Source organism: Hippoglossus hippoglossus, chromosome 24 (genome assembly GCF_009819705.1).
Source record: "Hippoglossus hippoglossus isolate fHipHip1 chromosome 24, fHipHip1.pri, whole genome shotgun sequence".
NCBI lineage: Eukaryota > Metazoa > Chordata > Actinopteri > Pleuronectiformes > Pleuronectidae > Hippoglossus > Hippoglossus hippoglossus.
In genome coordinates this window covers 12,863,458-12,891,175 of record NC_047174.1, presented here as the reverse complement: position 1 = coordinate 12,891,175, position 27,718 = coordinate 12,863,458, and the positions used below count along the sequence as shown (strand labels likewise).

At 42.7% G+C, this 27,718-nt stretch overlaps 1 protein-coding gene across 4 annotated transcripts in view; it reads right to left on the bottom strand.

The window, feature by feature from the left end:
- LOC117758502 (MAM domain-containing glycosylphosphatidylinositol anchor protein 2-like) overlaps positions 1-10,299 on the bottom strand; it is a 169,004-nt gene extending 158,705 nt beyond the window's left edge. For all 4 annotated transcript variants that reach the window (XM_034580228.1, XM_034580230.1, XM_034580229.1 and 1 more), the window contains exon 1: positions 9,826-10,299. In XM_034580228.1, coding sequence (XP_034436119.1) covers positions 9,826-9,898 — 73 coding nt within the window. In that variant the 5' untranslated portion in view covers positions 9,899-10,299. The remainder of the gene's footprint in view (positions 1-9,825) is intronic.
- Between the last annotated feature and the right edge of the window lie 17,419 nt (positions 10,300-27,718).

The window sequence follows — 27,718 nt, the reverse complement described above, 5'->3', positions numbered from 1 at the left end:
ATTCCGATATTAACCAGACTAGGAGAGTAGTCTGAATAAGATGTCTGTCATGTAAACAGCATTTTCTGAACCTGAAGTCAAAATAAGCATAAGTCAAATTAAGACACGATGTATATTCTGACCTGAGTTGCACTATGTAGACATGTATACATCTTAATCACATTACAATGTTCTATTGGGGTTTTCACAGCACTTTGCGACATCGACATACGGTGCTTGAAGACACATGCCCTGTGCACAGGATGGCTGGTCCTATGGAGAAGTCACATTTCTGGGGTTACAGAGAAACCTTAGTTATGCAATGTGTTTTAAGGGAAATGGATACTATGAAGTGTTTTAATCGGCACAAACATCCTTATGGCGATATTTTTTTTAAAGTCATAGGAACATTGGATGTATGATGGATGTAATGAGGCCCTGAGACATTATCAGACTCAAAAAAAAAAGGAACTCCAGGCTGTAAATAGTTGATGTGAGCATTTGTTGAGGCCAGGGATTCCAGCAAGAATTTCACTGAAGGCAAAAAGCGTGGGCTGCTTGTGGCAAGGGAGACGCTCTCCATGAGCACACCTCATAGACTGCTAATAACTGAAGGCCAAAGCATAAATTAAAAGAGGATGCACCAAACTGTGAGGAGACTCAGCCAACATACCAAGAGTTTTTTTATTTAAATCTGTGTATTGTTCTCTGCAGCTGAAGCGTGGCTACCACCAACTCCTACACCTACAGTGTATAAACACCGTTTATCTCCAGGTAATGTGAACTGCAACGCTTTGGCTGCGGCAGATGCCTGAATACAGACGAGGAGGGAGACGGCAGTGCATGGAAGTGCACCGGAACTCCAACATCTGCATTCAATCTCGCTCCCAGATTTCTTTCTCCACTGACTGAACTCTCTGTGGAGAAGTGCTTTGCCTACTCCGGATAACTGTGCTTATTTTGCCATGGGAAGCCATTAACTGACAGTGCACGGCTTGAGGTTATCCCAATGGGTGTAACAGCCTCTGGGATATACTGTGTCTGGCTGGGAGATGAAGCGAGCATGACGCTAAAGAGATTAGCTATTACATTGTGAATTTTTGTTAGAAGAATAAGGTTTTTAGGGACTATTGAGATATACAGAGAAAGCCAAATAATACAAAAAAGGGGCTCAGCAGACAGTTGGATATCTCTTTAAAGAGGCTGGGAGGTTTAATGTAACAGCCAGCGTAAAAGCGTACGTAATGACTGCATCATGTGTACGAGGACACTCTGAGGCACGTTCAGCATCCATGATGAGTCTTGCTCACATGGGCTGATGTATGAACACGGTGGTAAATTACATTGCCACACTTTGCTTCCCAGCAAAGTGTTGCCCTAGATAGATGGGGGGGAAAAAACACGAATAACAGAAAATGGGTACACATGCTCCCACACTCGCACCAACTGCATGTTCATCTGTGTCGAAATTTCACAGTGCCTCTGCAGAGCCGCAGCACAACCTCCAGCAAGTCTCTTTTTGCCAGTAGGTGAATGAGTGGATTTGAGAGAAGAGGGGGGGGGGGGGGGGGGGAGCAGAGCATGGATATGTGAGTTTTCTGCGTGGATGGAGGAGGTGAGGAGGTGTCGGTATGATGCTAGTTTATGCAGGAGTGTCTCTATGTGCGGCTGTCTGGCTGTCTGGCTGCCTGACGTGGGTTTTGAAGCTCGAGACTCTTAAAGGCGTCATAGTCAACACATTTACTCCGCCACTGTTCCTGCTTGTCAGAGAAGCTTAAGCAGTATTTGCTAAAAAAAGACAAGTAGGCATCTTCCTGCAGGTGCCTCACAGCAATGCAACGGTGCTGAATTTGGCAGAGACACATTTGGCGTCTCTACCACCCCCCCCCCCCCCTCACAGCCATTTTATCTGCTCCCGTGCGCAATTGTAAGGCTGCTTGCGAGGAGTTTTCGTTTCTGCAATCACTTCACATTTGTTTCAGCGATTGATTTCCTGCCGTGTGAAGAGGAGAACGAGCGGGAGTGGGTGGGCAACGAGGGAGGAGCGAGGCGAGGGAGGCAACGGGGAAAGTCAGAGGATGTGCGATGCCAGGCTCACATACTGTCACCATGACAACAGACATCACTTCACAGGAGCTGCACTTAGGATGCCTGTGTGGGCTGAAGTGACATAGTTGAAGGTTGGCATTAGCCTCTTGTGGGTGCCACAACATACCAATCCTCTCCCGGCTCGCTTATTGCCTCATTTCCTCCACACCGCGGCTAAGAGACGCCCTGTTGCGCTCGTCAGGTACATGTCGGTACTGCTGAGGGACTTGTACTTTGTGTGTAAATGCAGGACCTGCCAGTTTGGTTTAACAAAGATGATCAAATTGACTGACATGCGTAGAGGAAGACAGGAGGAGACACACTAATTCAGTGAGTCCCTTTCATCATGTGCGACACTTTGAAGCTGCCTAGTATGTATAATTCCCTGTGATTTGAAGTGATGCCAATCATGGAAATGATAACTCAAGCTTCGGAAACACTCCACAGACTCTCAAACATATCTGTAAACTATCTGATGTTTTTAAAATCCAAACTAGCGCATGACTCATCAAGTTCCAGTACACAGATTACTTGATTATAGACAGTAGCACCAGCTGAATAGTAATGAAGGAATTTGCCGAATGGTTTAACACTGAATGAATCATCAATTTACATAAGAAGTTTGAACACAGAAGTCTTCACTAACATGTCATCACATTATATGTAACGCAGGAAAGAGGACATGTGCATATCAGCCATTTTCTTCTCTTTATGCACAAATTATAAACCTGACTACAGATATTCCATCCACTCTTATCAGCATTCAGCATGTACAGCCGGATGCCTCGCTCTCTGCATACCGCCTTGTTTATCGTGTAATGCATGTAAAAGGGAAGGTTGCCGCAATGAAAGCATGAATGCCTCTTGTAAGAACAATCAGTTAGGAGGGAGGTGTGGTAAAACTAAAACAGGGAGCGTATTTGATGAGATTTTAATGACCTATCTGCGAGGCAGTCGTTATAAATTGTGGGAACAGCGTAAAACCGAAGCACGAAGAAGAAGAGCTCTGACTCATGAGCGGATCATGTTTAAGCCTATGGGGCCTATTGTTTCAATTACCATTCTCATTATTGCACCAGATCCTTTACCTCAGAAACTTAATGTCATACTGTATACTACAGAATTCACAAACAGGTGTTGATGTTATAATAAAGGTCATTCACAAACTCAACATCCCCTTTTTCTGTATTCTACATCCAGCCAGGTTTTTGTTTCTGGTCAAGCGAATAGAGGATACATGAACGAATCTGCCCCAAAAGTCAATTTGATTGTTTTAGTCATTGTTTTAGAACAAACTCTGCCTATTTTATTTTGCCATCGGATGTTTTTTTCAGTTAATGCTACTTTATGCTTCTGACACATATTTTAAATGTCTATGTGCAAAGTTCTATAAAGTGCACCCTATATATATACAATGTTTTATTGCTCTTTTTGTGTGCAGTGTGAGGCGGACCTGAGATGGACTAGTGATGCCGCTGTCACATGGTCAGCACCAAGAAAGACCCTAGGTCGACAGACAGCCCTTGTCATTGACATTTCACATTCTAAGTATTACATCATTTGATAGTCGAATGTTTGTTCATGTCACTACAAATGACATGAACCAACAACATCATTATATTACAGGTTCTGGTCAAGATGGCTGGTTAGCAGGTAACTGAATCTTGTCTTTCTTTTCAGGGCCTCTCATCACATATAGCCAGTGCTGCAGAATTTATTTCTATTCATCGACTTAAAACAAAGTAATTTGGGATATTTTCACAATGTCTTCCAATAGGAGTCTTATTCCAAGGATCTATATTAGAGTGTGGATTCCCGTCCTAGCAGGTCCCACTGTGCTGGGTCAGGTTCGGATATAAGTTCTGAAATTATATATTCGGGTTTGGTCATGTTGGCTATGCTGTGAACTTGAGTTTTTACTCGAGGTGGGGAACATAAAACACAAAACATTTATTTACCAATGTAACAGTCAAAAATACTGTTAAAAGCACAAATCATGAGGCTAAAAATAAATCAGGTATAGAAATAAAATCTGAGATCGAGATGCATCGATAATTGTTTAATCATTGAATCATAGCCCTCTATATCAGAATCCAATTGTGAGGTGCCTAGTTTTTACACTGTACATGTGTGTAATTGCGGGAAATAGGGGGCGTGGTTGGGTTCTGACTCAGGCTCTGTGGAGTTCGGACAGAAAATTTCAGCCCGAGCCGTAATTTCATCATCCTTACATGAGTCAGCGCAGCAACATCACAATTAACCCGTTTGGCTTTTTGGACTAAGACACTGCGGCTTTAATTCATTGGAGTTGGACCATGTGTCTGCCAACATGAGGAAATAAACACTATTAAAAGAAATGAAATCACTACAGATAAAAAGCTTGCTGCTGCACCGGCTATATTAGCGGGACCAAGGTTGACAGATCTGGTTCAACTCAGGCCTCCTCCACAGGTTAGAGGCCTAGTGTTCATTAAAAGTAGAGAATTGCTTTTGACTCTAAATAAACCGGGGAACAAGCTTGGCCTTGACATGTACCAGAACAAGACTTAATGAATGAATGACTACAAGATCATTAGCAGCAGCTTTCTGTCCTCAGCACAGTACAGAGCAGGACAAGTAGCTCAGGGTTTGGGGATGTGGGCTTAACAGTTGAAGCAGCCAGCCAGGTTACAATAAGCCTCTTTGGTCCGCGGTGGGGATTTGGCCTTGAATGATCCAGAGGTAAATTGTGTTCCTGAACTCATCCAAATCCTCACAGTAGAAGGAGGAAAGTATTACAGGTGTTCATGATGTGTGAAAAGTAGCCAAAGCTAAAAAATCATCAAGAAAAAATATTACACTTGGTGAACACTCATAGTGAAAACATATTCCATTTATCTCAGCTGTGCATGGCTTCATCTTTGCTTTCAACAATGCATAAGAGAAAGGGAACAGGATGAGTTATTTTCTCGGCAGAGGACAGTTGTTAAACATCTCTGTAACTGTACAACCCTGAAGCCTGCGTCCCGTTTTTCCATTCTGCTCACTGCCAAACTATACACAGCTGCATCTTCCAAAAAAGCCAGGGGGGGCAGAGAGAGGGCAAATCCGAGAGTGGCATCCTTCCAATGGAGAGTGCCACCCTGCCATGCAGACACACACCCCACACACACACACGAGCAACATGACCTCTTGGCATTACAGTTAAGCAGCAAGTCACAGAGATAAAATTAAAGGGACACTTCACTGATTTTACACGTAGGAGAAGCATGACACAGTCTGTGGTTGTATAACATCTTCTCTGGCACAGAAAAGGCTTTTTAGGCAACATCCGCACTACTGCAACGTCCAAATTACTGAACTAAACTGCACAACAGCTGTTAGCAGACAACAGGGTCAGCAACACTGGGAATTGATTATTCCAAGACTGATGCCAGTTGTTTTCTTCAGGAAGGGAGTCATGTGATTACAGCCTGATGAATCAGCGAAGGCTACGGTGTGTGTGAAAAGACCCAACCAGCATGTGTCTACATTGTTGTTTCCAAACATCTCCATTTCTGCTCCAGACAAAAAAGCAGTCCCAGAGTTTTCAGACTGAAACGGGTCCAGCAGAGCTTCCAAACTTCTCTTTTAGCGTTAACGTGGTAGCGGCTCTACAACTGCAGAGTAGTTTGGACACCAGATGTATCCATAGCACAGTTGATGCATTATCAAATGAAAATATAGTCATATGGATGTAGCCTTAAAGTCTGAGAAAACCCCCCTGATGATGTCATAGTGACATCATTGTGGGAAATGTAGGATCTAGCAATTTAGGAGCTTGACTCAAGTATGACTCTGGATACCTCAGCCCCTGTTTAAAAGCAAAAAAGGGCTGTCTCTCACAGGTCCCCTGGCTTTTTGAACATGCACTGCTTAACCTGAGAACAATATTGAAGTCTGGTTTCCAAAATCCACCACAACCAAACACAGCTGTTTCACCTTAATCGCATTGTATTCCAGAATTTAAGCAAAACTGTCAAAGATTATGCAGAGAATACTTAGCAGCGTGCTTCAGACTTAAAGTTCAAACATTGTCTCTGCAGTGTATGTTCAGTGTCAGTCTCAGAGGACTGGGTCCAAAGAGAACTGACATTCAGTATGATTAAATTGGTGCTATCTAAAGCCCCACCCAGGGGTACGTAGTAATCCCCAACGTGCACGGCACGTTGTTCTACTCCGACGAATTCCTTCTTACACCCAGCTGTATATCCTCATTTGTCTCTGATTGAAGCACATACACTGTAGACGTCCGTTTGGGTGTTCCCCGGGGGATGGAAGAGGAAGAGACAGAGGCAGAGGAGAGAGAGGGAGACAGGCAGGGAGATAGGGACCCAGAGCGAGAGGGAGGAGAAGAGATAGAGTTATCCATGGTCTCATTACGGTGGGAAATGTGAGGGTCCCGATCCAAGGGAATGATGAAGGACTCCGTGGAGGAGGCCTCTGAGAACCAACAAAGACGGCTTTAGTTTCACTGGCAGAATGCATTTGCATAGCTTAGAAGCCAAAGCGTCTGAACCGGGGCTCATGAAAAGAAACCCCAGCAATTGCTTGGACTTCAATGCAAACGAGAGGGAGCGAGAGAGGGAGAACGCGGGTGGGAGAGAGAGAGAGAGAAGTGGGGTGGGAGTAAAAGCAGTTGGAACTTTTTTTTTTTCCTCTCTTCAGTAGCACAACACAAAACGAGATCAGGAACATCTGCACATCCCATGGAGGTTGTCGTCGACTGACTTTGATGCAAAGAGAACATACTGAGGGCGGTACATCTGCAGATAAAGTAACAAGCACAAACACATTTCCACGCTATCATAAGACTCATGTTCGATTGTAGCTGTTTCATGTTATTATTTAGTGCAGTTTGATTGCAAGCAACATTACACACGCATGTCACTTGAGGATATTTAGCAGGTTTGTAGGCACATCATGGGACATTTCCACCCACTATGATGGAGGAGCAGATACGGGCCCATCAAAGCTCTGGAGAGCAACACAGGAGATGAGCACAGGTCAAGATAATAGAGTAGTTCTCCAGGAGTAGAGTGTGTGGTGAATGAAAGCCATAAACTCACAGGAAAGAAGGGAAAAGAGAGGAAAGGGTGGAAGAGAGGAGGAGTATAGCAGATGTTGCACTTCAGAGGTGCTTCTCCTTTTCCCTCTGTGGCCTGGAGTCATGGAGGGATGACTAGCCTTCATCAATCCTCTTTAATGACTGTGGCAGCACCACTTAACAAACTAGTATGTGATTTCTTCATTACCGCATCATGATTCCACCATTTAGAACTTACAGCTACGACATATACTGATGTTCGTGGATGAAAATAATCACAGAAAATCTCATTTTCCCAAACTCCCCCATTCATCTGCTGTTGGGTTAATTTGGCAATCAGCGAGGCCAAATGATATATGATGCTTTTAGTGCCACAAACAATTTGTCTGGTGGTAGTCATGGCTATCACAGTCATGTTTTCCACTGTGAAAAATAGGAAAATCCACCCTTGCATGATCTTCCACTTTCAAAGATACGACTGGTTCTGTGCACTCTGGCCTTGCCCTCTATAAAACCTGTTGTGGAACCACTTCCAAGTTACTTGGCACCATTGTATGTCATCCTCTCGCGGAGTTCATTTATTCAGTCACGCACTCGCCGCCTTTCACCTGTGGTGCACAATACTCCATTTCGCTGACCCCCACCACCTCCCCTCATGTGTCAAAACCTTCAGTGAGTACAATGGGAGGTGACGCAGCATGCATGCTGATTTTTTACCACTATCAATAATGAATTTTGACTTTTGAACTTTGCCATTTTCCTTCAGACCAGCTCTCCGGAGAAATGCTGTATGCTTTAAACATGAGGTGCTCCTCGCCATTTACCAGAATGTGACGTAAGTTTGGAGTCTAAAACATCTATGTGCGGCAACTATCTGCCATTATCCCTTTTTCTGTTGCCATAGTAATATAAACAGCAGCAAAAAGAAAGTAGAATGCAAATCGTAACTGGATAACAAAGATGGGGGGTGTTCGGGCTGCACATCAAATATATAAACCACACAATAGCAAATGTGGACAGTCAGTTGCACACTCAAACAATTCCATCCGATACATCCCAGCCTCTCCTCCTCTGCTGCTGCAATAAGCCCACGAAGCCACACATCCCACTATGGTGTTGCCATAGTGGGATATGATTCCTCCTAATGAGCTTGCGTCTTCATCTGCACGCACACGCTGTAGCATAGAGCACTCGCTCCCACCAAGAAATCTGCAGCTTTGATCTGACGTTCACGTGATGAGTTGTGATGGCTAGCGACATGCCAGTCTCTGAATATATGCTTGTCTTGGAGACAGGCCGATGAAGATGATATGGAATTACGTAGAAGCGATTATTTCTTACGACATGTATGTTTGATGAAAGGCTATGCCCCGTGGCTTAACGCATAACATGGAGGAATTAACCAACTCCAAACAACAGCTCCTATACAGGCATAGCATCAGACTGCCTAATCATTCCTGAGAGGTTTGAAGATGAGGCTAAATTGATTGAAGTATATCAGCTCCACATTTACAGATATGGTTTAATGTAGATGTCTCTGAAACAGGTGTTAGAGCATGAGACTTGCAGTAATGGTAATAACTGTGCACATATGTGAGCAATCATTGACGTGTGCTGTGATTATTCTCCAATTCACTTCCCCCCTCTAGAGCAAATGAAAGGAAAAAATCCTGACGCATCATTGGTCAGGTGCAGCACCACGACTGTTCCTGTCAGACTCACAGTTACCTTTTATTGCTACATCATGTCAGCACACACATTCGCGCACACACACACCCATCATGGCGACAAAAGATCTTCTTAGTGCTTGGCAACGACCTCTGAATCAGAGCATCCCACATCCCTACTTGATCTCACATTGGCCCGGCACAATCCCTGCTTTGGTCAGAGCCACTGTCACTGCCGACAGGTCAGCTCTGTGCGCCTCAAGGTTTCCTCCCTGGTCCGATGTTAGTGCACATGAATCATTATCTCCTCACTGTGCTGCTGCTGCTTCCTTGCTGCTCACGCTGCTGCTGCTGGGAGGATGACGATTCATAGGAGACATCTGTGCCACTGGTTGCACAAGCAGACAGGGTAAGAGACGGAAATGTGTGTGTGTGTGTGTGTGTGTGTGTGTGTGTGTGTGTGTGTGTGTGTGTGGGAGGGAGGGAGTGACAGAGAGACACTCAGACAGACCTAAGGAAGAGGTAGACAGATCAACCACATAAAATCACTCATGACTCTGCCGACTAGGCGTCACAGCAGACGACAGTGCCAGGCCAACCAACCTTCTGACTAACAACTAACACATTACATGCATGCAGGTGACCGGTCTGAAGAGGCGACAGGCTCCAAGACAGCTCCACCAGGTCCCAGCGCAGTAATCTATGAGCGAACACTACTAAATTTAGCCGGCTCACCAACCATCCTGAGTGATGGATTGGATGATAAAAGGGGCTGTGCATGATTGGCTGCACACACGATTTGCTGTATAACCTCAGGGTTGCAGAAAACATTCGGAGCCTCTCACTCAGACGTGACTTTCAGAACCCGGTTTGTCGCCCTCCCATGAGCTGATGCTGCATGATTTTTTTGTTTTGTTTTATTACTGGACCTTGTGAATCTATAGGGGATGAGGGGGAGATTTATGTGCAGCACTGTTTTTACAAGGTCATGATCACATTTGGGTTTCAGGAGAAGCACACACTCACCATACACTCCTTGGCAACGGATGCCCTCCACGATCAGCGCCAGCAGCCCCCAAACACAGATAATTAGATCCATCCTTTTTTTTCACGTTAATCTCTGCATATCCAGCTCTCAATGGCAAGAAGTCCTCTCCGGGGAGGTGCAGCCTAACTGAGGTGCATAGACGCTGCGCTGCTCTGGTCCTCACGTCGACCGACAGTGGCTGTGAAGGTATTTAAAGACTCAGGTGGGGATGGTTTGGATGTCCAGTGCCATTAAGTCAAAATAGCGCATCGCTGGCGGCACAGTGGCGCCGCGGAGGATGCGGGGAGCGCGCTGCGGAGCCCGGCCTTATCTCAAACAGCGACCTCTCCTCTCCTCCAGGTGGATGCCCTCCTCCTCACAAGGGGGGGAAACAGTGTGAGCTTCGTCGTTAGCGAAAACCCCCGGGGAGGATAACCGAGGGCGCGCACAGACGCTGCTGACAACGGGGTGAGGGAGGCTCGGTACCCACGGAAATTGCTTCTCTATTCCAGCTGTGGCCACGGCTCGCTCCGCGGATGCTGCTGCTGCTGCACTGACTGCACGCTGTCACACGAAGCCATCACCTCAGCCTCACTCAAATTCTCCCCGTTCCCATCATGTCCCGGTGGATAAAGTCGTCAAGCGGAGGATCGTGCGCTCACACAGTCACATCACGACTGCACCGCCGACGCCGCGCGCTCAACTCATCTCTCCCGGTGGCGACGACGAGGGGAGGGTTCAGTCCGGTGAGCAGCGGCGGCGCACGGCTTCTCCTCCAGGCGCCTCGGAGGCGTTCGCCGCTGATGTCCCGGCGTTCCGAGATCACTTTTCCCCCTTCCCTGATGGATTCACGCGACGGTGGGAGCCGGATGTTTCCCCGCCGCGGAGCCAGTTGAGCATCGGTCACGTTGCGCAATACGTGCTGACGGAGCCCGAGTGGCACCGCAAACGGTCTGTGGCTACGTCAAGAGGTGCGTGGCTCCCGGGCGCTCATCTGTATGGGAGAGGCTTCGCTCGGCGTCAGGAAAAGAGGCATGAGAGGCGCAGCTGCTGGAGGATGCTGGGAGAGAGGGAGAGAGAGAGGGGAGGGGGGGAGAGAAACAGAGAGAGATAGAGAGAGAGAGAGGGAGGGAGAGAGAGAGAGAGGGAGGGGGAGAGACCATTGGAATCCAGGAGCTCCAGCTTTGACAGACCCCTGCAATCAACACTCGCTGCTGCTGAATGTCCAGAGATTATCCGGAGTTCGGTGCAGGTCTGGAAGTAGCTTGTTTCCCCATAGGGTGTAATTCACGGGGGGGTGAAGGGGGCTCCGACCCCCCCCTCTGAACCCCAAAATTGCCCCTGATGCAGCAGACCCAGCAGTTTGTTTGTATGATGTGTGATAGATTTCACATCTGTGGTCAATTAGGAAATCTCCAATCAACCTAATCCAGAATCTGAATGTGTCTAGACTGTGGGAGGAAGCCAGAGAGAAAAGACACAACCAGAACATGCAAAATCCAGAAATTTGGGATTTGAACAAGGAACCTTCTTGCTAACCACAGCACCACCCATGAGCACTACATAAATACAGACCATTTACCATTTTTTTGACCGTGCCATTTGACCCCCCTCCCCCCAACCCATAAGCCCTTGAGACAGGAAGGATGAGATGCTGTTCATCATGTAGCATTCATCTGCTACATCTAATTTCTCGGGCTTGAAACTGTGATCCGTCTGCGTTAATCCGAGCACCCACTGCTGCTGCCACAGGCCCTCATATTTTTGGTAAACTTTTTTGCAGTACATAACTTTAAAAGTTTTAAAGAGTCAGAGCTAAGTGGTTCCAAAATGGGGTCCCAGTAGGCCCTCAGGGGTCCTGCTGGCAGTTCCAGGGGGGCTCCAGCAAAAAATACTAAAAATCCATTTCATTACATCTGGTTCTAGTGAGTAGAAATATCTCAGTGAAAGAAACTGCAGTGAGGACTATTTGACCGGTGGATTTATTCTCTCCATTGTCCTCCAAGTACAATACAGACATGTGGTCTTACAGAGCATTTCATTGTGAAAACACTATTTCCAGTTGAAGTGTTGGGCTTCAATATCAATATCTAGCAGGATTTTAAGAAAAATAAAAAGTTGGACTACAGTGATTTCCTAGAAACACAATTTAAATGTAATGGTCTTATTCAGCATGATATTTCCCCCAGTGGAGAAGCTATACTTTTGGGACAAATGGGGATGAACGTCACGAGCAACAGTTTGATCTATTATCAAACAACCAACAAAAGCATGTGGCTATGAATCAGCACTCGATTAGGGTTCACTCGGATTTATGGCGATTGATAATCATATTTTAATGTCTTTTTTATTCCGCTGCCAGCTGCCGTCATTTAGAAGTTACACTAAAGCCAGATTGCTCGCCAGATTTCAGCATCACATAATCCTATCAAAATTTTCAACATTACTTAAACAAGTAAATTGTGTTAAAGAGTAAATGTTTCCAGTAAAGCAGAGTAAATAGTGAAACAATTTCATCTGAACCACAGGCTGTCCTTAAAGGGCTGCCTGCCTTCTGCAGGCAGCTGGGGATCAGCTTGGGAAGTGACTAAGTGAGCACCAGTGGGTGATTTGGCGCCCTCTACAGGGCTAAATTAAATGAATCTATTATCATGCTGTCATTGTGGAGTTATGTCAAATTTGAGAGCAGGCTATCATTTTGATCGCCCATACTCACTGTTTAAAAAATAGAAATAAAGATGACATCATGCTTATTTTATCCGCCACATTACATTTACATCATCGTTATTCAGCCGAGCAGTCAATATATGATCCATAGATGACGACCTCATAGTGAAATCGAGGAATAAAATGAATTTAGTATTTAATATTGGACATTACAAATTAATTTTTTGGATCTAAATGATTAATCTTGTCCATCCATTTTATACCACCATTACTGTGGCGTCCTTGGAGCAGAAGAGATCGCAACTGTAATTATTTAAAATGTCTCAGATCATATTTTTCTGCAAATAACTGGTCTTGTTTTGTGAGGAATGGAGAGCTCTGTAATTCTGTCCTCTCCTTAATTCAATATGGTTAACTACATCTCTCTCTCTCTATCTGTATCTTCCCCCTCCCGCTCTGTGAGAGGAGACGTGCATCTGTTTGTGCAGGTGTAAGAAAAACGGTGCTTTCATTCCCAGATGACTGAATACAAATTTCCATTAAAGAATCATTTAATATTGAGTGTGGACTTGAATTTACTTTAAACAAATTGCTGGTGAGATGTTTTGAGTTTCAGGAGGTTTATGTATTCTTTCTATCATTCAGTGCCGTTGTTTATGCATCCATCCATCCATTAATTTTCTAAACCGCTTACACTTTGAGGGTTTGAGCCAATCCCAGCTGACATCGGGTGAGAGCATAGACTGAATATAAAATATGGGCCAAATGAGCAAGATGGAAGTGTTTTCATTGGGGGCATTGTAGCTTCAACTCTGGATAGTGGGAGGAAGTGGGGACGTGTCGGCCGTCTTTATACTCTGTTTATGGGCCAGAGGCAGGTCTCCAGCCAATCGCAGGGCGGACATACAGAGACAATTCACACTTTCAGGGAAGGTAGATTCTCCAATTAACCTGTTGGAGCACAAGAGGAAGCCGGAGTACATGGAAACAAAACCAAAACGTGCACATGTGGTTTTATTCTTCCGTGATTTCAGATGCTTACGGCACACTACCACCACCGCTTTTTCACTTATTTGCTGTGTGATTTTCTTTGTTACATGTGCCTTAGCTTTCCAGCCCTCTGTTCTTTGCTTGCCTGTTTTGATCCAGATCATGTTTTGGACCTTGTCGGGGGGGGGGGGGATTTTACCTGAGCCCGACCCTTTGTACTTTGTCTGCTAGGATTTTGTTTGGATTGTCTTTTTTGCAGTAAAGACTCTTTACTTTTACATCAGCCTCCTGAGTTGTGCTCTTAGGTTCCTTCTCAAAGAACCGTGACAGCTGGTTGAAGCAAGTGGAGTATAATTTATTTTAATTGCCAACCTCCCACAACTGCAATATTTATATTTCTCAAGAAAAATTCATCTATATATATATATGTCTTCCAGGCCAAATATTTAATATTTATTCAAGAGCATTTTTTGTTAACAAAGCCAGGGAGTTTTGTTTATTTAGGATATCTTAATTTTTTTAAAGATTTTTTTTTCTTTTTTTTTCAGATGTCACACTGAATTATTCTTAAGAATTAAAAGTGAATTGCTCTTTGAAAGGGTGTACTTGCATGTTTATGCTAGAATATATCAGTGGTATACAATGGTTTCAAAATGATGACAATTATACCATTTATCGCAATATTATAAATAGGCCTACCTTAATATTTTTAATAATGCACCAAGTGAGATGTTTTCTTTTATAGTTTACAGCTTTAGTTCTCTGAGAATTTATTTCATATCCAAGCAGAATTGGTTTTGTACAATGAAATATCTCTAACTAAACGGATGTGTGTGTGTGTGTGTGTATACATATGTATATGTACAGCAAAAGCCCCGTCAGTTTATTACTGTACCCAGTGTTGGGAGGTTTATTTTTAAAATGTGTTTTACATATAACCTAGGCTTTAAGCAACACTTGCAGCTGCCAAATGCAGGAAGTAAAGCTGGCAAATGCTGACTGTGCGAATCCGTAAGTCAATAAGCTCGCTGCCCCATCATTACAGCATAAATAAATTTGTGTATTCCACTTAATGGATGTGTTCTTAGATGTATTATTGCTTGTATGGCAATTTTAGCCTTATTCTTTCGCTGAAACCCTGGTGGTGTCAAATGGATTTGTGAGCAAATATAAAGTATATACAAAAACGTAATTCAAAGTGGTAAGTGGGCTTGCTTTCACATCCTATAAATACAACCGGCACAAGCCTTTAGTGCTTCAACCAGTCTCTGTTGTAGGATGATGTTGGTATACAAAAGCACAATGGAATGGCCTGCTGCTTTTCTGCAGCAAATAAGAAAAAAATGAAATAAAGAAGACAGGAGGGGGCCCTCCTACACAGCTGAGAAGCTGGCTCTCTGCAATAATGAGGGTCGCTCATATAAAGCATCTTAAGGGTGAAGACCAGAAGGGCTCTGCTGGTCCGTGGACACTCTACCCTCCTAAAAAAGACCCTCTCGCAATCCGCACACCGAGCTCCATAGGGTCTGCTCCAAGTGGTGATGACATTTTCCAAGGGAGCTGATTGGTCAGTAGGTGGTGGTTTTCTATGCATTCACCTGTTATCTTGAACATAACCCGCTCCAGAGCAAGTCAGGAGTTCATGATTAAGTTACTGTGGTGATTTACTGCAGTGAGAAATAAATCACTGTGGTAACCTTGAAAACTCAGGGTTAAACCTCAAGTTACCTCGAGAGCCACAAACCCTGCTCCATGGCACAGGCTTCAGGAGACAGTCTGACGGGTTAGTTTGTCTGGCAAAAAGCATCAAGATCCTTGACCGTATATTTTCCATAGTATTACGTCAGTCATGGAATTACTATTTTATAAAAGATTCAAATAAAAGTATCACCAGAAAAGGTGGTGTTTAACTTGTGTTTCCCACAATTAAATTTGCAGTAGAGCACAGAGCAAGGAAGCTAGCTCGCGTACTAAGACGATGAACTTATCAGTTGTTTAAAAGTTCTCATACATTCATATGTATGTGTTTGGATAGAAATAAAAAAACTCAAATGAATATAGATTGTGAATGTTGTATATTGGCTAGACTACATGCTAAAAGGCCGATCTGATATCGACTAGACAATTTGGCTAAGTAGATAGCTCATCAGGGAAAAGGCGTTCACCAAACTAAGCATTCAACTCAACTACAACTGCTCCTGTAGTTAAAAATGCAAACAATTGTATTCTGATTACCACATATTTAAATTGTAACTAAATACGGTGGCTCGTATTTTGTTTTCTAAAAACATGTTCTACGCGTCTCCTGTTACTCCCCAACACTGAGTGTACTTCTGCATCACCACTCCAATATGGACAGGAATGGGAGGAGGGAGCTTAGACTTAAACTCTCCATCTGTCTATTGTGAGTCTGCTCTGAGTCTTCTACCTCCCTTCTGCAATTTAATTTAGCCTTTCATATTGAAGATGTCTAATGCTACTGCAGTGCACTGACTTTAGAAGGAATGCAATTATGAAGCCCATTGTGAGCCCAGTCTACACGTAGCATCACGATGGGTTTTTTATAAATATAATATGCCCTCAGCACTATTGTAGTTGAAGCCGAATGACATTTCACGAAATGTATTCAGTCATAAAATGGATGAGGTGTTGGATGTGATATGAAACAAGACAATTTGGCATTTGGGGAAGCCTCACTGGGCTTTGCATTCTTCTTCAAAGACCTTAATGACGTCAGAGGGGAGTGTGTGTATGTGTGTTTGTCTAAATGAGTGTGTGAGAAAGAACATGATAGGGTTATGGCTTTGGTACTCTGACAATATTCTGCTCTGGTTGTCATCACACATGAGCAAATCTCAAATGGAACAGCATGTATTTTTCCATCTCACTGCCTTAAAAGTCATCTAACAGCCAGTGGCCACCTGTGGAAACAATTTCTTATATTGCTGTAGCCTGGCGCCCATCTAGCAAGGCTCACTTATGTCCAGTCGAAGTTGCTTCATTGAAATTGTCAGCATCGCTCGGCGAACGTGGCATTTGAAGTGAATGATTACTTTAAACTTTTATCTGGCAAACGGGAGAACGTCGTTCAGCGCACCCTGAGGGAATAGGGAGACAGAAATGACATGGGCTTGAGCGTTTGGATTCAAAAGGCTTTTTATGGTTCCAACAAACTGCAATTATCTGCTCCTCTGAACAACCTGAAGCGTTATTAAGCGCGCCATTGAAATCTGCAACATCCAGAGCACAAGCGCCCATGGGAATATGGGATATACATTTTTGTATATCCATAATATTCACTGCACCATGATATTCACTACATTATACACTCACAGGACACAACCCAGCATCCCCCCCGTGTTTCTCTGTTGACGAATGTTTCAATTAGAAAATAGGTCACCTCCTTGCTGGCAGGAAGACTTAAGAGGGGGCGAAATTTAAAAATGGGTAGATGATTTGGTTTCTCCATGTTACGACTTGTTACCACTGAGGCAATGCCTTGCATGTAGCTGATCCGAGTCCCGCCAGAGGGAAAGGGACAGCGGGTAAATATGCATCCAACAAGAGCAGTCATGACTCTATGCAATTATTGAAGATGTAAAAGATATTAGGGCTTAGTTTTAACAAAAATCACGATGGCTGTGGTACAAAAATGACAAAAAAGCTGCATCTTTGATTTGTACTTTGCCATTTACAAAGTGGAACCCAAAATACTTCCACACGTGCGTCATGATTGTCTGCTCAGCACGGCTTTACTTGCTTGTGTCTTCCATTTTTACAGCAAAACAACATAACATTACAAATTTACTGTATTGATTGGTCAAGAGGACATGTAATAGGTCGAGCTGACAGTGATCTACCTCTAATGGATCAGGAGACAAACTACTTAAGACGGTATGACGCACTTCTAGACTGTATCTTTTGAATTCAACTGGGTCATTACAGCTCAAATACGCACTTTCCTCCCTACGTCTGAATGAATGTACGAATTTCGAATAAAAAGTGACAGCCCTAAAAGATGCAGTCTTCATTTGGATAAGAACTTGACGGGTTGATGCACACGCTGCGTTGATCTCTTAAGAAGGAAAACAAGTTATTTTATGTATGGTATATCGACTGCATCTGTTCTGAATGCTCTTTCATGCCCTTCCATATGAAAAGAGCTGACTCCGTTTAGATTCAGTGTTTTATTTTTCTGTTTAGGAAAGACTCATCCTCAGGACAGCTTTTTTTTTTAACTCAGTTTAGTCTATAGGATCTCACGCTGAGAGGCAAGCCTGAGCCCGACTATAAAAACAAAAGGCAGTTCCGACAGGCATGATGCGTGTTTCTATTCTACAAATGTTCCCTCAGACACCCCCCCGATTTCCCTGGATAGCGGCACTCTGACACACTCAGTATTCACGGCGGCAGGAAGCCTGTCGGCAGTATTTACACACATAACTGGGGTGAAAAGAGATAGATTTCACAATGAGGTGCAGCGGTTCATGGCAGCTGGTACAAAGATGCCGTCAGAATACAGAAACTGCGGGCCTTTGTCATGGTCCCCAGTGAGATATCAGGGCTGGTCCCAGAGGTTGACTTGTCTTTTGAATTCACTAAGGTGGTGGTGTAATGTTTGTTTCGCATTTTGAGCTTCATAAAAGTTGCCAGAACTGTGTGAGAAGTGCAAAGCTCAGCCGAAACAAGTTTGTAAATCACAAACTATTTTTATTTGCTCATAACAGGACAAAGGACTCTTTATGACACCCTTAAACTGTACTGATTAAAATCCCCACCAATCAATTTATTCATCTGTCTATACTGTGATTAAGAAAACCTTTTATGTCTCCCTTACCGCAGCTATCCATTTTAACACAGGAGAACTTCCTATTGGCCTATTGATCAGCGGTGCTCCCAAGTGATTCGGCCCAACTCATCAGATTGATTCTGTCTTGGCTGTTTTGGTGAGACAGCACAGAGTTAACATGGCAAGCTACATAAGCTGTATGGACCAACTATACAAATTAAATGACCCACTATACCTGACTTCATAGACAGACAACTGAGATTCACTTCATCTTTATTTTAAAAGGTAAGTAGCAATACACAAAAATTTGTCTGAAGATGATCAAAACCCACTGCAGAGGATGTTCTTGATATTAATGTCACAGCAGTAATGTATCACAAAAGATCAGCTCTGTTCTATTTTTAATTAACTTTTTCCACAAATTAGATGCTGCTCTCTTCATGCAGATCGTTCCAGGGAATATACATAGCCTGTCAGTCCGTCAGCTGATCTGCAGTTTGTTGCTCTCTGTCTTTTAGCTGTCATGCATCCACTTGTTAAAATTAGACTGACGTTTGGACCAGTGTCTGGTCTGCAGTGTAATTCAAAGGGCACATTGCTGGATCCCAATAAACAGTAAATAGCCGATGATCTTTCCCAAGGATTGCGTAACATTTGCCTGCCTTTAGCAGATGATAAAGTGTAAAACTTTGTCTTGTTTGCTGAGCAAACAAAGATCTGAATCTTGCAATGCAATCAAAAATACATAAATTATAAATTAAGATTGACTGCTAATTGCATTTATTACAGGAGCAAGGGAAAGCAATCATCAATCAATACAATTTTATTCATATAGTCCATTTTCACAAATCAAACCTCAGAGAGAGCTACATGTGAGGGATCCCTCTCTCAAGACGGACAGAAGTGCAATAGATGCCCCATGTACCTGAACACTGGATAAGAGCCATATTTGTTTTGTTGTATTGATGTTTTGAATGGCCAATTCGTTTGAAATGACATGAAAAGAGTGAAACTGGCTCAGTCCAGAGTTTTCGGTTGCATCTTGTGGCCTGAGAAGATTTTCACTTGCCATGGAGAATAAAGAAATGGTGTAATATGAATAAGAAATGTATTGTTATAGAATTAGTCACTGCAATTGTGACTTATTATGAATACTACTTAATAAAAATATGATATTTCATATAAATACAGCTGTGTTAAATGATATTGGCATTCATTTACTGAGGCTCCATAGGTAAACAAAAATACATAAAAGTACAGAAACAAATTATGTACAGAACTGTAGGTGTTAACATGTTATACTAACATTAAGTATTATCAGTACCTGAGCAGGTTTGTTTCCTGAATGGCAGCAGTAAAGCACGGCAGTGTGTGTTTTCAGCACAGTCCTTATCACAAATACCATGATCTAAGAGAGAACAATCAGGTTTCCAATTTAAAAACCCTTCAAATGCATAGTAAATGTGATTCACGGTTTAGTATGCAGCACTACTTGGCTCGGTGTCTGAGAATGTAATTATCTCTCTGTAAAGAAGGTAAAGTGAAGCCCATGTTAGCCTTCTTGTCCTTGGCTGCACCGGGGCAGGAAAGGAAATCTCCAGAACAGATCTCATTCTGGGTACATTCATTACACCACACACTGCACTCGACAGACAGTAAATTACATTACTAACTCCACTTGAAATCGCAGGTAAAGAGTGACACAGAGGAAATCCTCATTCAAAAGTTAACTTTGGCTGCTGGTTTGTATCTTGGCAACTTCGCACCGGCACTAAATTACACACTAACCCAATCTGTACCAGAAATGCTATCACTAATCGCGGTGTGTACATGTGAGTAGAACCGATTCGTATAATTGGGTGTTTCATAAGAAAGATGCCATTACAGTTATTATTTTCTTTATCTGCTGCTGATCCTACGCCTGATTCTGCGTGAAAGCCTCATTGTGGATCAGAGCTCTTTGTGGAACCACAGCAGGGCCAGGGGCAACAGTAGAAAGCAATGAAGTATGGGTAAAGTGGTGTGTGTGAATGAAATACAAATGTCACCCCATTCAGCAGGACAGTATGCCATAGATACACACTGAAAATGAAAAAGGGCCACAATCACTTTAAGCTGAGTTGCGAGCAAACAAATTAATTATTTATGAACAATGAATATTGCATATTGCTCTCAAAATTGTTGTTGCCTCTCCTTCATAAGCCAGCAGATTTGATTTACATGGCTGGATATTCACTTCCATGGAAGCTGAATTCTAATCACTTTTTCTGCGTTGGCTCCGTGCAGCAGCAAAAAAAATCTGCCAACATCCAGTTGATTTTTGTGACACAGTGATAAAATATTCATCATGTATGTACTTTTTTTTTTAACACGTGCGAGATCTTGGCATTTCATTTCTTTCTTGACATTAAACATAAACACGGTCCCTCCATAGGACACGAAGAAAAATAGTTTTTCCCTCGAGCTCAGTCAAGTTTATGTTTCTATCATCTGTGGCCAATAAACAATGTTGCGCCCCTTATTTTCACCCAACATTGCCTTCTGATGTGCCCACTTTAAAAAGCAATCGAGTGGTCAAACAAAGCTTGAAACAGCCACTGTGTAACCATTGGCTTTTCTATTTTGCACTGTGGTTCAGATGTAGGGTAATAATGACTCTGCCATCTGCCCACCTGCTTCTCCTTTAAATTGTCTTCTGGTTTTAAAATACAGGTTGTTCTTTCAGAGCGCCCATTGCTGTTTATTACTGGGGCACGTTCCCTCGGGCTCCAAGCAGCTGCACTGATTTTGAAAATATGAAGTTTGAGAAGCTGATTTCATTTTCTGTCCCTCTTCAGGGTCACGGGGGGGGGGGGGCAGCAGTCTATCCCAGTGTGCATAATGGTAACGTTCTTGATCTGGTAATTTCCAGGGGAATCACATTCACTGATCTAGTGGCGTATGGCGTCAATGTCTCTGATCATTGCTGAGTATCTTTTAACGTTTCATTGAACACCACAATCATTCTGAAACCATAATTAGAAGCAGAGCTACGATTTGCTCAGCTCACAAATTCCGACATCAAAATATTTTCAGTTCTCCTGTAGATGTAAACAGCAGACGCCTTCGACAGTGTGTTGGCTGACACACTTGATAAAGTTCTTCTAATGAAAATTTAAAAAAATTCCCACGTTACATCGAGGACTTGGTTGAACTACGATGTTTGTGCATTAAAGTCTTGTAGAAAAGCAGAAAGAACTTGGAGGAAAAACAAGCCGCAGTGAAACCATGAAACACTGAGCGAAACATTTACCACGTATAAGAAAATGTGAGATACAGATTTAATCATTGGGGAATAATGAAAACGCTAGAGTCCTGTTATCAAATATTGGTACTCTGTTATATCAGGTTCCATTTCACTCCAATCGTCTTTGGCTCGGAGGTGTGAGGAGTTCGTTACCTTGTAAGACAGAGATGTCTTGATTCGTTCAGGCATTTGTAGAAGAGACAATAAGCAAGATGGCACAGCCACTCTGCTTTTAAATGTTTGACCAGGATTCCTCCTTTGTGAGATTTTAGCTCAAACATCCTTCTCCATTTGCAACGTTGATCCAGTCCACGGCAGTTTGCTCATGAACGTATATGACAGCTTCTCTCCCTTTATTATAAAGATAGTTAACACTTCACTGGAAATTTACTTTATCTATTTACCCTTCTGATGACTGCGGTAGCCTCTATTAACGAAGCCAGCTCTAGATGAAAACAGCCTTAGTATTTACACACATCAGGCATAAAATCTACCTTTTATGATCAGAGTTTGAGAATATGGGTTTTTAGTTATTTGATATGAATAATTTCTCAACAAGAAAAATTTAATACAAGGATTTTTGATCCAACCACAGTACCGTGATGATGCAGCTCCTCTGATGCTGGTATTTTCTCAGATGGCCCATAAAATAAAACAAAACAAAACAAAACAAAACAAAAGGGGGAAACTGCTTGAAGCTACTATCACCCACAACCGTGGAATATCCCATCCAGTTATATTAACCAAGCAAGGTCCATTTCCATTTTTAAGAATATACTAAAGATCCACTTATTTAGGCAAAAACTTTATTTATTTGTTTACCTCTTTCTTCCTCAATTTTACTGTTTTTAATTATTTTATATTGGGTCTTTTCATTGTATTTTCTATGTATTATTTTGTGTTTATTTTATTGTGTTTCATTATGTAATGCTATATTGTAAAGCAATTTGACTTTTGATTTTATTTGGAGATTTGACAAAAGACAGCATTAAGTCCAAGCAGGTCACCATTCAGTCGCAGTCCTAACACATATAGACATCCACATTAACACCTACAGGCAATTTAGAGGTTCCACTTCACTTGTTCTGAATCTGTCTGGACTGTAAAAGGGACAGAAAACAGAAGAAGCCCCCACAGACACATGGTCCACAAAGACTTCAGCTGGACAGAGCAGGTTAATGATGATCTGATACTGATTATCCCATCTATCATGTTATGCTATTTTGAGTGTGAACAAACAAACATGAGTTAGCTATTCTTCAGAATGGTCCCAAATGGTCCAGTTTTTCTCCTGATTCATGTAGCTCTGTAGCTAAGAGCTCAGAAATACTAATTTCTGAATTATTGAAGAGTGATTTTTCTGATGACCTGATGATTTCAAATCCAATATTGACTCTTTTTTCCATCTGTTTCTTTAGCTCTTATGCACCACTTTCTTCACTTTGTCTCTCTGCTGTTTGGTGATGGGAAGGTAGCTGAAAACAGCATTTAAATCTATTGTAAACACAAAATATTTGGTAGCAGCTTAAATCATAAGGTGGGACCCAATTCAGGGACAGCTTCCTTTGGAAGACGGCATCTACCCGGCCCAAAAAGGAGGCGGAGTTCACGGATGCGTAGATTGTGAAACAATACGGCCTGATCTACAGACGCTTTCCATGATCTGCTCACCAGCTCGTCCTGCCCTTATTGCTGTTGCCTAGCAATAGAGGTAAAGTTGGACATGACAAGAAGATTGTATTGACCCTTGTTTAGTTTTTTTACATGTTAGTTACTCGGTTGAGTTGAAGCGTGAAACTCAAGCATCGTCTCGTTGTTTGCCAGCGCCATTGCCTCTTTGAAAAAAAGTTTTTTCACCGGACTGCAAGGAATCCTGGGATACGTTGGTCTGAGAAGGATCCTACCATTCAAGCCCTTCGTTGATTCAATTCACAGCAGCTACACAAGGCAAGGTTTATAACCTATAGTGGAGCCAGCTACCGGGGGGGCGATTGAGGCACTTTGGTTTCACTTGAAGGGAACCATCATGTCCTCCATGTTTATATACAGTCTTTGGCTTGTATCTTTACAATGTCATTACACAAAGTAAAGGGATATTAAAAACGTGAAATCTGCTGTCTTCCTTTTCTAAACTAAAAGACTGAGAATCAATCTGAACTGATTCACACTAACATATTTTGCTCGTCTGGACTTCACATCAGTCAAACTTTGCTGCAGGGTGTGACAGCAGCAGCCAAAACATATCCAGGAAAACGGGGCCTTGGGGAACGATCTCTTTGCAGTGCGTCATGAAATTTTAGAATCGAGCTACTGCTGACTTTATGGCAGCGGATGGATATGAATTTGACCACACTCTCATTTTTTAGCTCCATGAAAAGCTTTGCTGTCTGTGGAGTTTGACTGTAAAGTCAGTGGTTGGAGAAAACCTTTGTTCATTGCACATGCTGTCATTATAAATGTTGCAACGCTCAGCAGCGCAGTGATGCTGCTGGTCAAAGCCTCGTTACATAAATTTGACTTTAAGTAACTTCAAATAGATGAGTAATAATAAAATATTACCACACAGACATATACTCTTGGACCTGATATTAATAATAAATAATAATTACATGTATATACGCTCTTTCAAGCTTTTATCTGAGTGTCTAGGAGAGTGTGTTGGTGTTTCAAGATCTATTTTACTCAACCTTCAGTTAAGTGTGCTTTTGGGGGAGTGATATGAGCTGACTTTGACGCGCTCTGCCAACATTTAAAATATTCATGATGTTGTAAGCTCCTCAGTAACAGAGAACAAGTTTAAGGAGGTTGTTGAAATCTCATCAAACAGCATCATCTCTTAGAACTCGTCTGAAAAATCTCAATCTTCACCCAAAGCAGCGCCTGGGATGTGATCTGCTCTTAGCACATAGCCGGTGAAAAAAGAAGTAATATTTAATGCAGAAACAAACTCCGCTCAGTCGGTGTGTATTCCCTGTATTCTGTGTCTATTTCTCATTACTGTGTCCAAGCAACTGAGATATAATTTCCATGATAATTCAGGCTCCTAGACGTAGGTGTTAGCGGTAGGTGAATTCTCACTTCCCTGTAGATTTTCCATGCTCTCGAATAGTAAATCCTCCTGCGGAGCTCATTATGAAATTAGATTAAATCTTTTTTTCTCAGATGCTAATGCAAATTGCATCCGAAGATAAAGCCATCATTGTTTTGCACATCTCTTCATTTTGGATGCCTGTCGTAAGCATGTATGCCACACGCCACATGGATGTTGGAAGTACATTAACTGAACTGGAACTGTGGGCGGATCGGGGAGGGTAGAAGAATACAATCACCTCTGTCTTTTGTCCATAAATGTACACTTAGTTCCTATCCTCATTCATCACATTTTCAAGCTGTCATTTAATTGCCGGGCAGCCATCCAATGCTGCAGACTTACATGTTGTAAATACATGAGAACAGACACGGCTGGCTGCAGAGTGCAGGGGACATAAATGCAAAAAGGTGTGAGAGTATTTGGCGGTTTGACAGCCTGTTCTATAACCTGCTGTGACAATTCAACAACTGATTACTTTGATTGTTTGATACCTTTTGACGCGAGAATTGCTAATCAGACGAGGATACCTTTACACCTCTTGAAACGAGACAGAAATAGCTGAACAGAGGCAATACATATAAATGAATAGCAGTGCAACATGGTATTAGGGTGCATGTGTGTAACGTGTAATCACTCCCATATTTCTTCATATAAACATACTGTGTCCGTGCCTGCGCAGATATATGAGCTTGTTTGTGGGCGTATTCTCTAGCACGAGCATGTTCTCTGGCACTTCTGTGTCAGCGGGGTCGGGGGGCTGGGTGTCAACATGATGAGTTTATCTCTGGAGACCACGGCCAAGCAGAACTGTGGTTTCGGAGAGGGGCCTAATTATGGAGTGACGCGGGTTCAATGTGCTGCCCTCAGAACTGCTGACCAAACACTTCTAATGGGACAGGCAGGTGCCAAAAGAACATGTGAAAACACGAGGAGTGCTGCTTATTAATAAATAATCACATCACTTCCCCCCTCTCTTCCTCTCTGGCTGATTAAGGGCTGCTCGGCCTGAGCTTCATTAAAGAGCAGAAGTAGCATTACTCTCACTATAGGAGGCTGGCCGCGTCAATAGCTGGATGCTTCAAGGTTTCGCTGATTGTTCAGTTGTTAACATAAATGATTCTCCAAGCAGTGTGGTGCTGGAGACGCTCGGGGATGTGAGTGCGCCCCTAGATGAGCGTATGGGTAAAGGAGGGGGTGTGCAATGAATTATACTCACCGTCTGCATACAAATCGGAGAGCCAGCGACAAGAGACAGAGAGGCCGACGACAGATTTAACATCTCAGTGAGCGTGTGAGGATGGTGCAAACTGGCAGCTCCCACCTTCTCTCTCTCCCTCCATGCACCATCTTCACTCAACCAGCCTCCCCGGTGATGATGATGGTTGTGGTGGAGCTGTGGCGGCGGTGGGCCAGCTGGCATCTCATTGGAAGGGCAGGTTGGGAGGGCAGCCAGCATGGGACTGTTAGAGGCCTGCCAGGGCTGCTGAGGAGCCTGGGCACTGCTCAGCAGGAGGCATAAACAGGAAACACACAGCAGATTTATATCAATGCACAGTACATACAAGAATCTTCAGAGATTACATTATAATTCCTATCCCATAACCCTCCCCTTTACCACATACTCACTTTTAAAGGTTCAGTGTGTAGAATTTAGTGACATCTAGTGGTGAGGTTGCATATTGCAGCTGGATACCCCTCACCTCACCCTCCCCTTCCAAACATGATAGAGAACCTGTGGAAACCTTCAGTTGTCATAAAAACTCAAAAGGTGTTTAGTTTGTCTAGTCTGGCCTTGTGTAAAAAAAAACATGGCGACCTCCGTAGAGAGGACCTGCTCCTGATGTAAATATATAGTATTTAAATATAAAGGGCCCATCCTAGGGTAAATAAAACAACAATTTGTACAATTTAGATGAAACACACTACATCACTGTAGAAACATCACTAGGATTATTATATATAAAATTTCTGCCAATAGATCCCTTTCACCTTATTCTTACACACTGGACCTTTAAGACAAATTGGTTGTTCAGGTCAGAATTTATATAACGGGAAAGTTCTTACGTAAATTGCTGCGATTACAGTAGATTAACGTTTTTAGAATAGATTTAGAAAATTTCAGCTTTGGGAAACTGTTCTGTACCAGTCAGAGTCAGAGGTCATACTAGATGGGAGAGCATAAAACTGAGGGAGTTTTCAAATTAGTTGTGTTCATATTCATAAAACACTGCTGTAGAAGTAGAGCTGTCCTCTTTAGAAATATAACCCAACCAACTTTAGTAACAGCATGACCAACACATATTTAAGATATGCAAATATATAACTTATGCTGAAGGAAGGTTTATCATTGGCATCCTGTGTAAACAAGTCTTGCTACAATATTTCATTATCACAGCCAGTAGCTATATAGGTGGGGATATTTTTTTTTCAATGCATCACGATGCGTACATGAACAATTCTGCATCAATGCAGAGACAGAACATAATCGATTCATGTTTTCCGCTACTTTAATTTTTAGACATGTCCCGCTGCTGCATTATTCTAACCACTGCTGCTTCAGAATCAGAACAGACGCACATTTAAGGTCCAGTCGTCTTTTACCGTGTCAGAGTTTCCTGTCAGAGTGTTTATTATTTTTGCAATTTCTGTTAAGCTCAATCTACAAGCATAAATATACAGAAACAAAATACTTTTGTGGCTTCCACCTCCGACACAATTATTTAAATGTCTGCTGTGAAATTATTCCGGTTTTTACTTTTTGGGGTCAACTCTTAATTTAGAATGATTCTGATTCACAAACATACGCAAGGTGGTGAGAACAAAATTGGCTGGTGCACACATCATGAATCCGGCGGTGATTTTGCGCACGCACTTAATTTGTGCGGAGAAAAAGAACATTTGCTGATAGACACAAAACCTAAAGTGAAGCTGATTACAATCAGTTGCATAAAGTATTTGACAGATTAAATTCTCAACCTGATGATTTTAGATGAAAAGTTAGAATTTCAGCTCCATGAAGAAATGTCATGTAGTGGACCAACTCTAGCAGTTCTGCCTTGTATCTCTCCT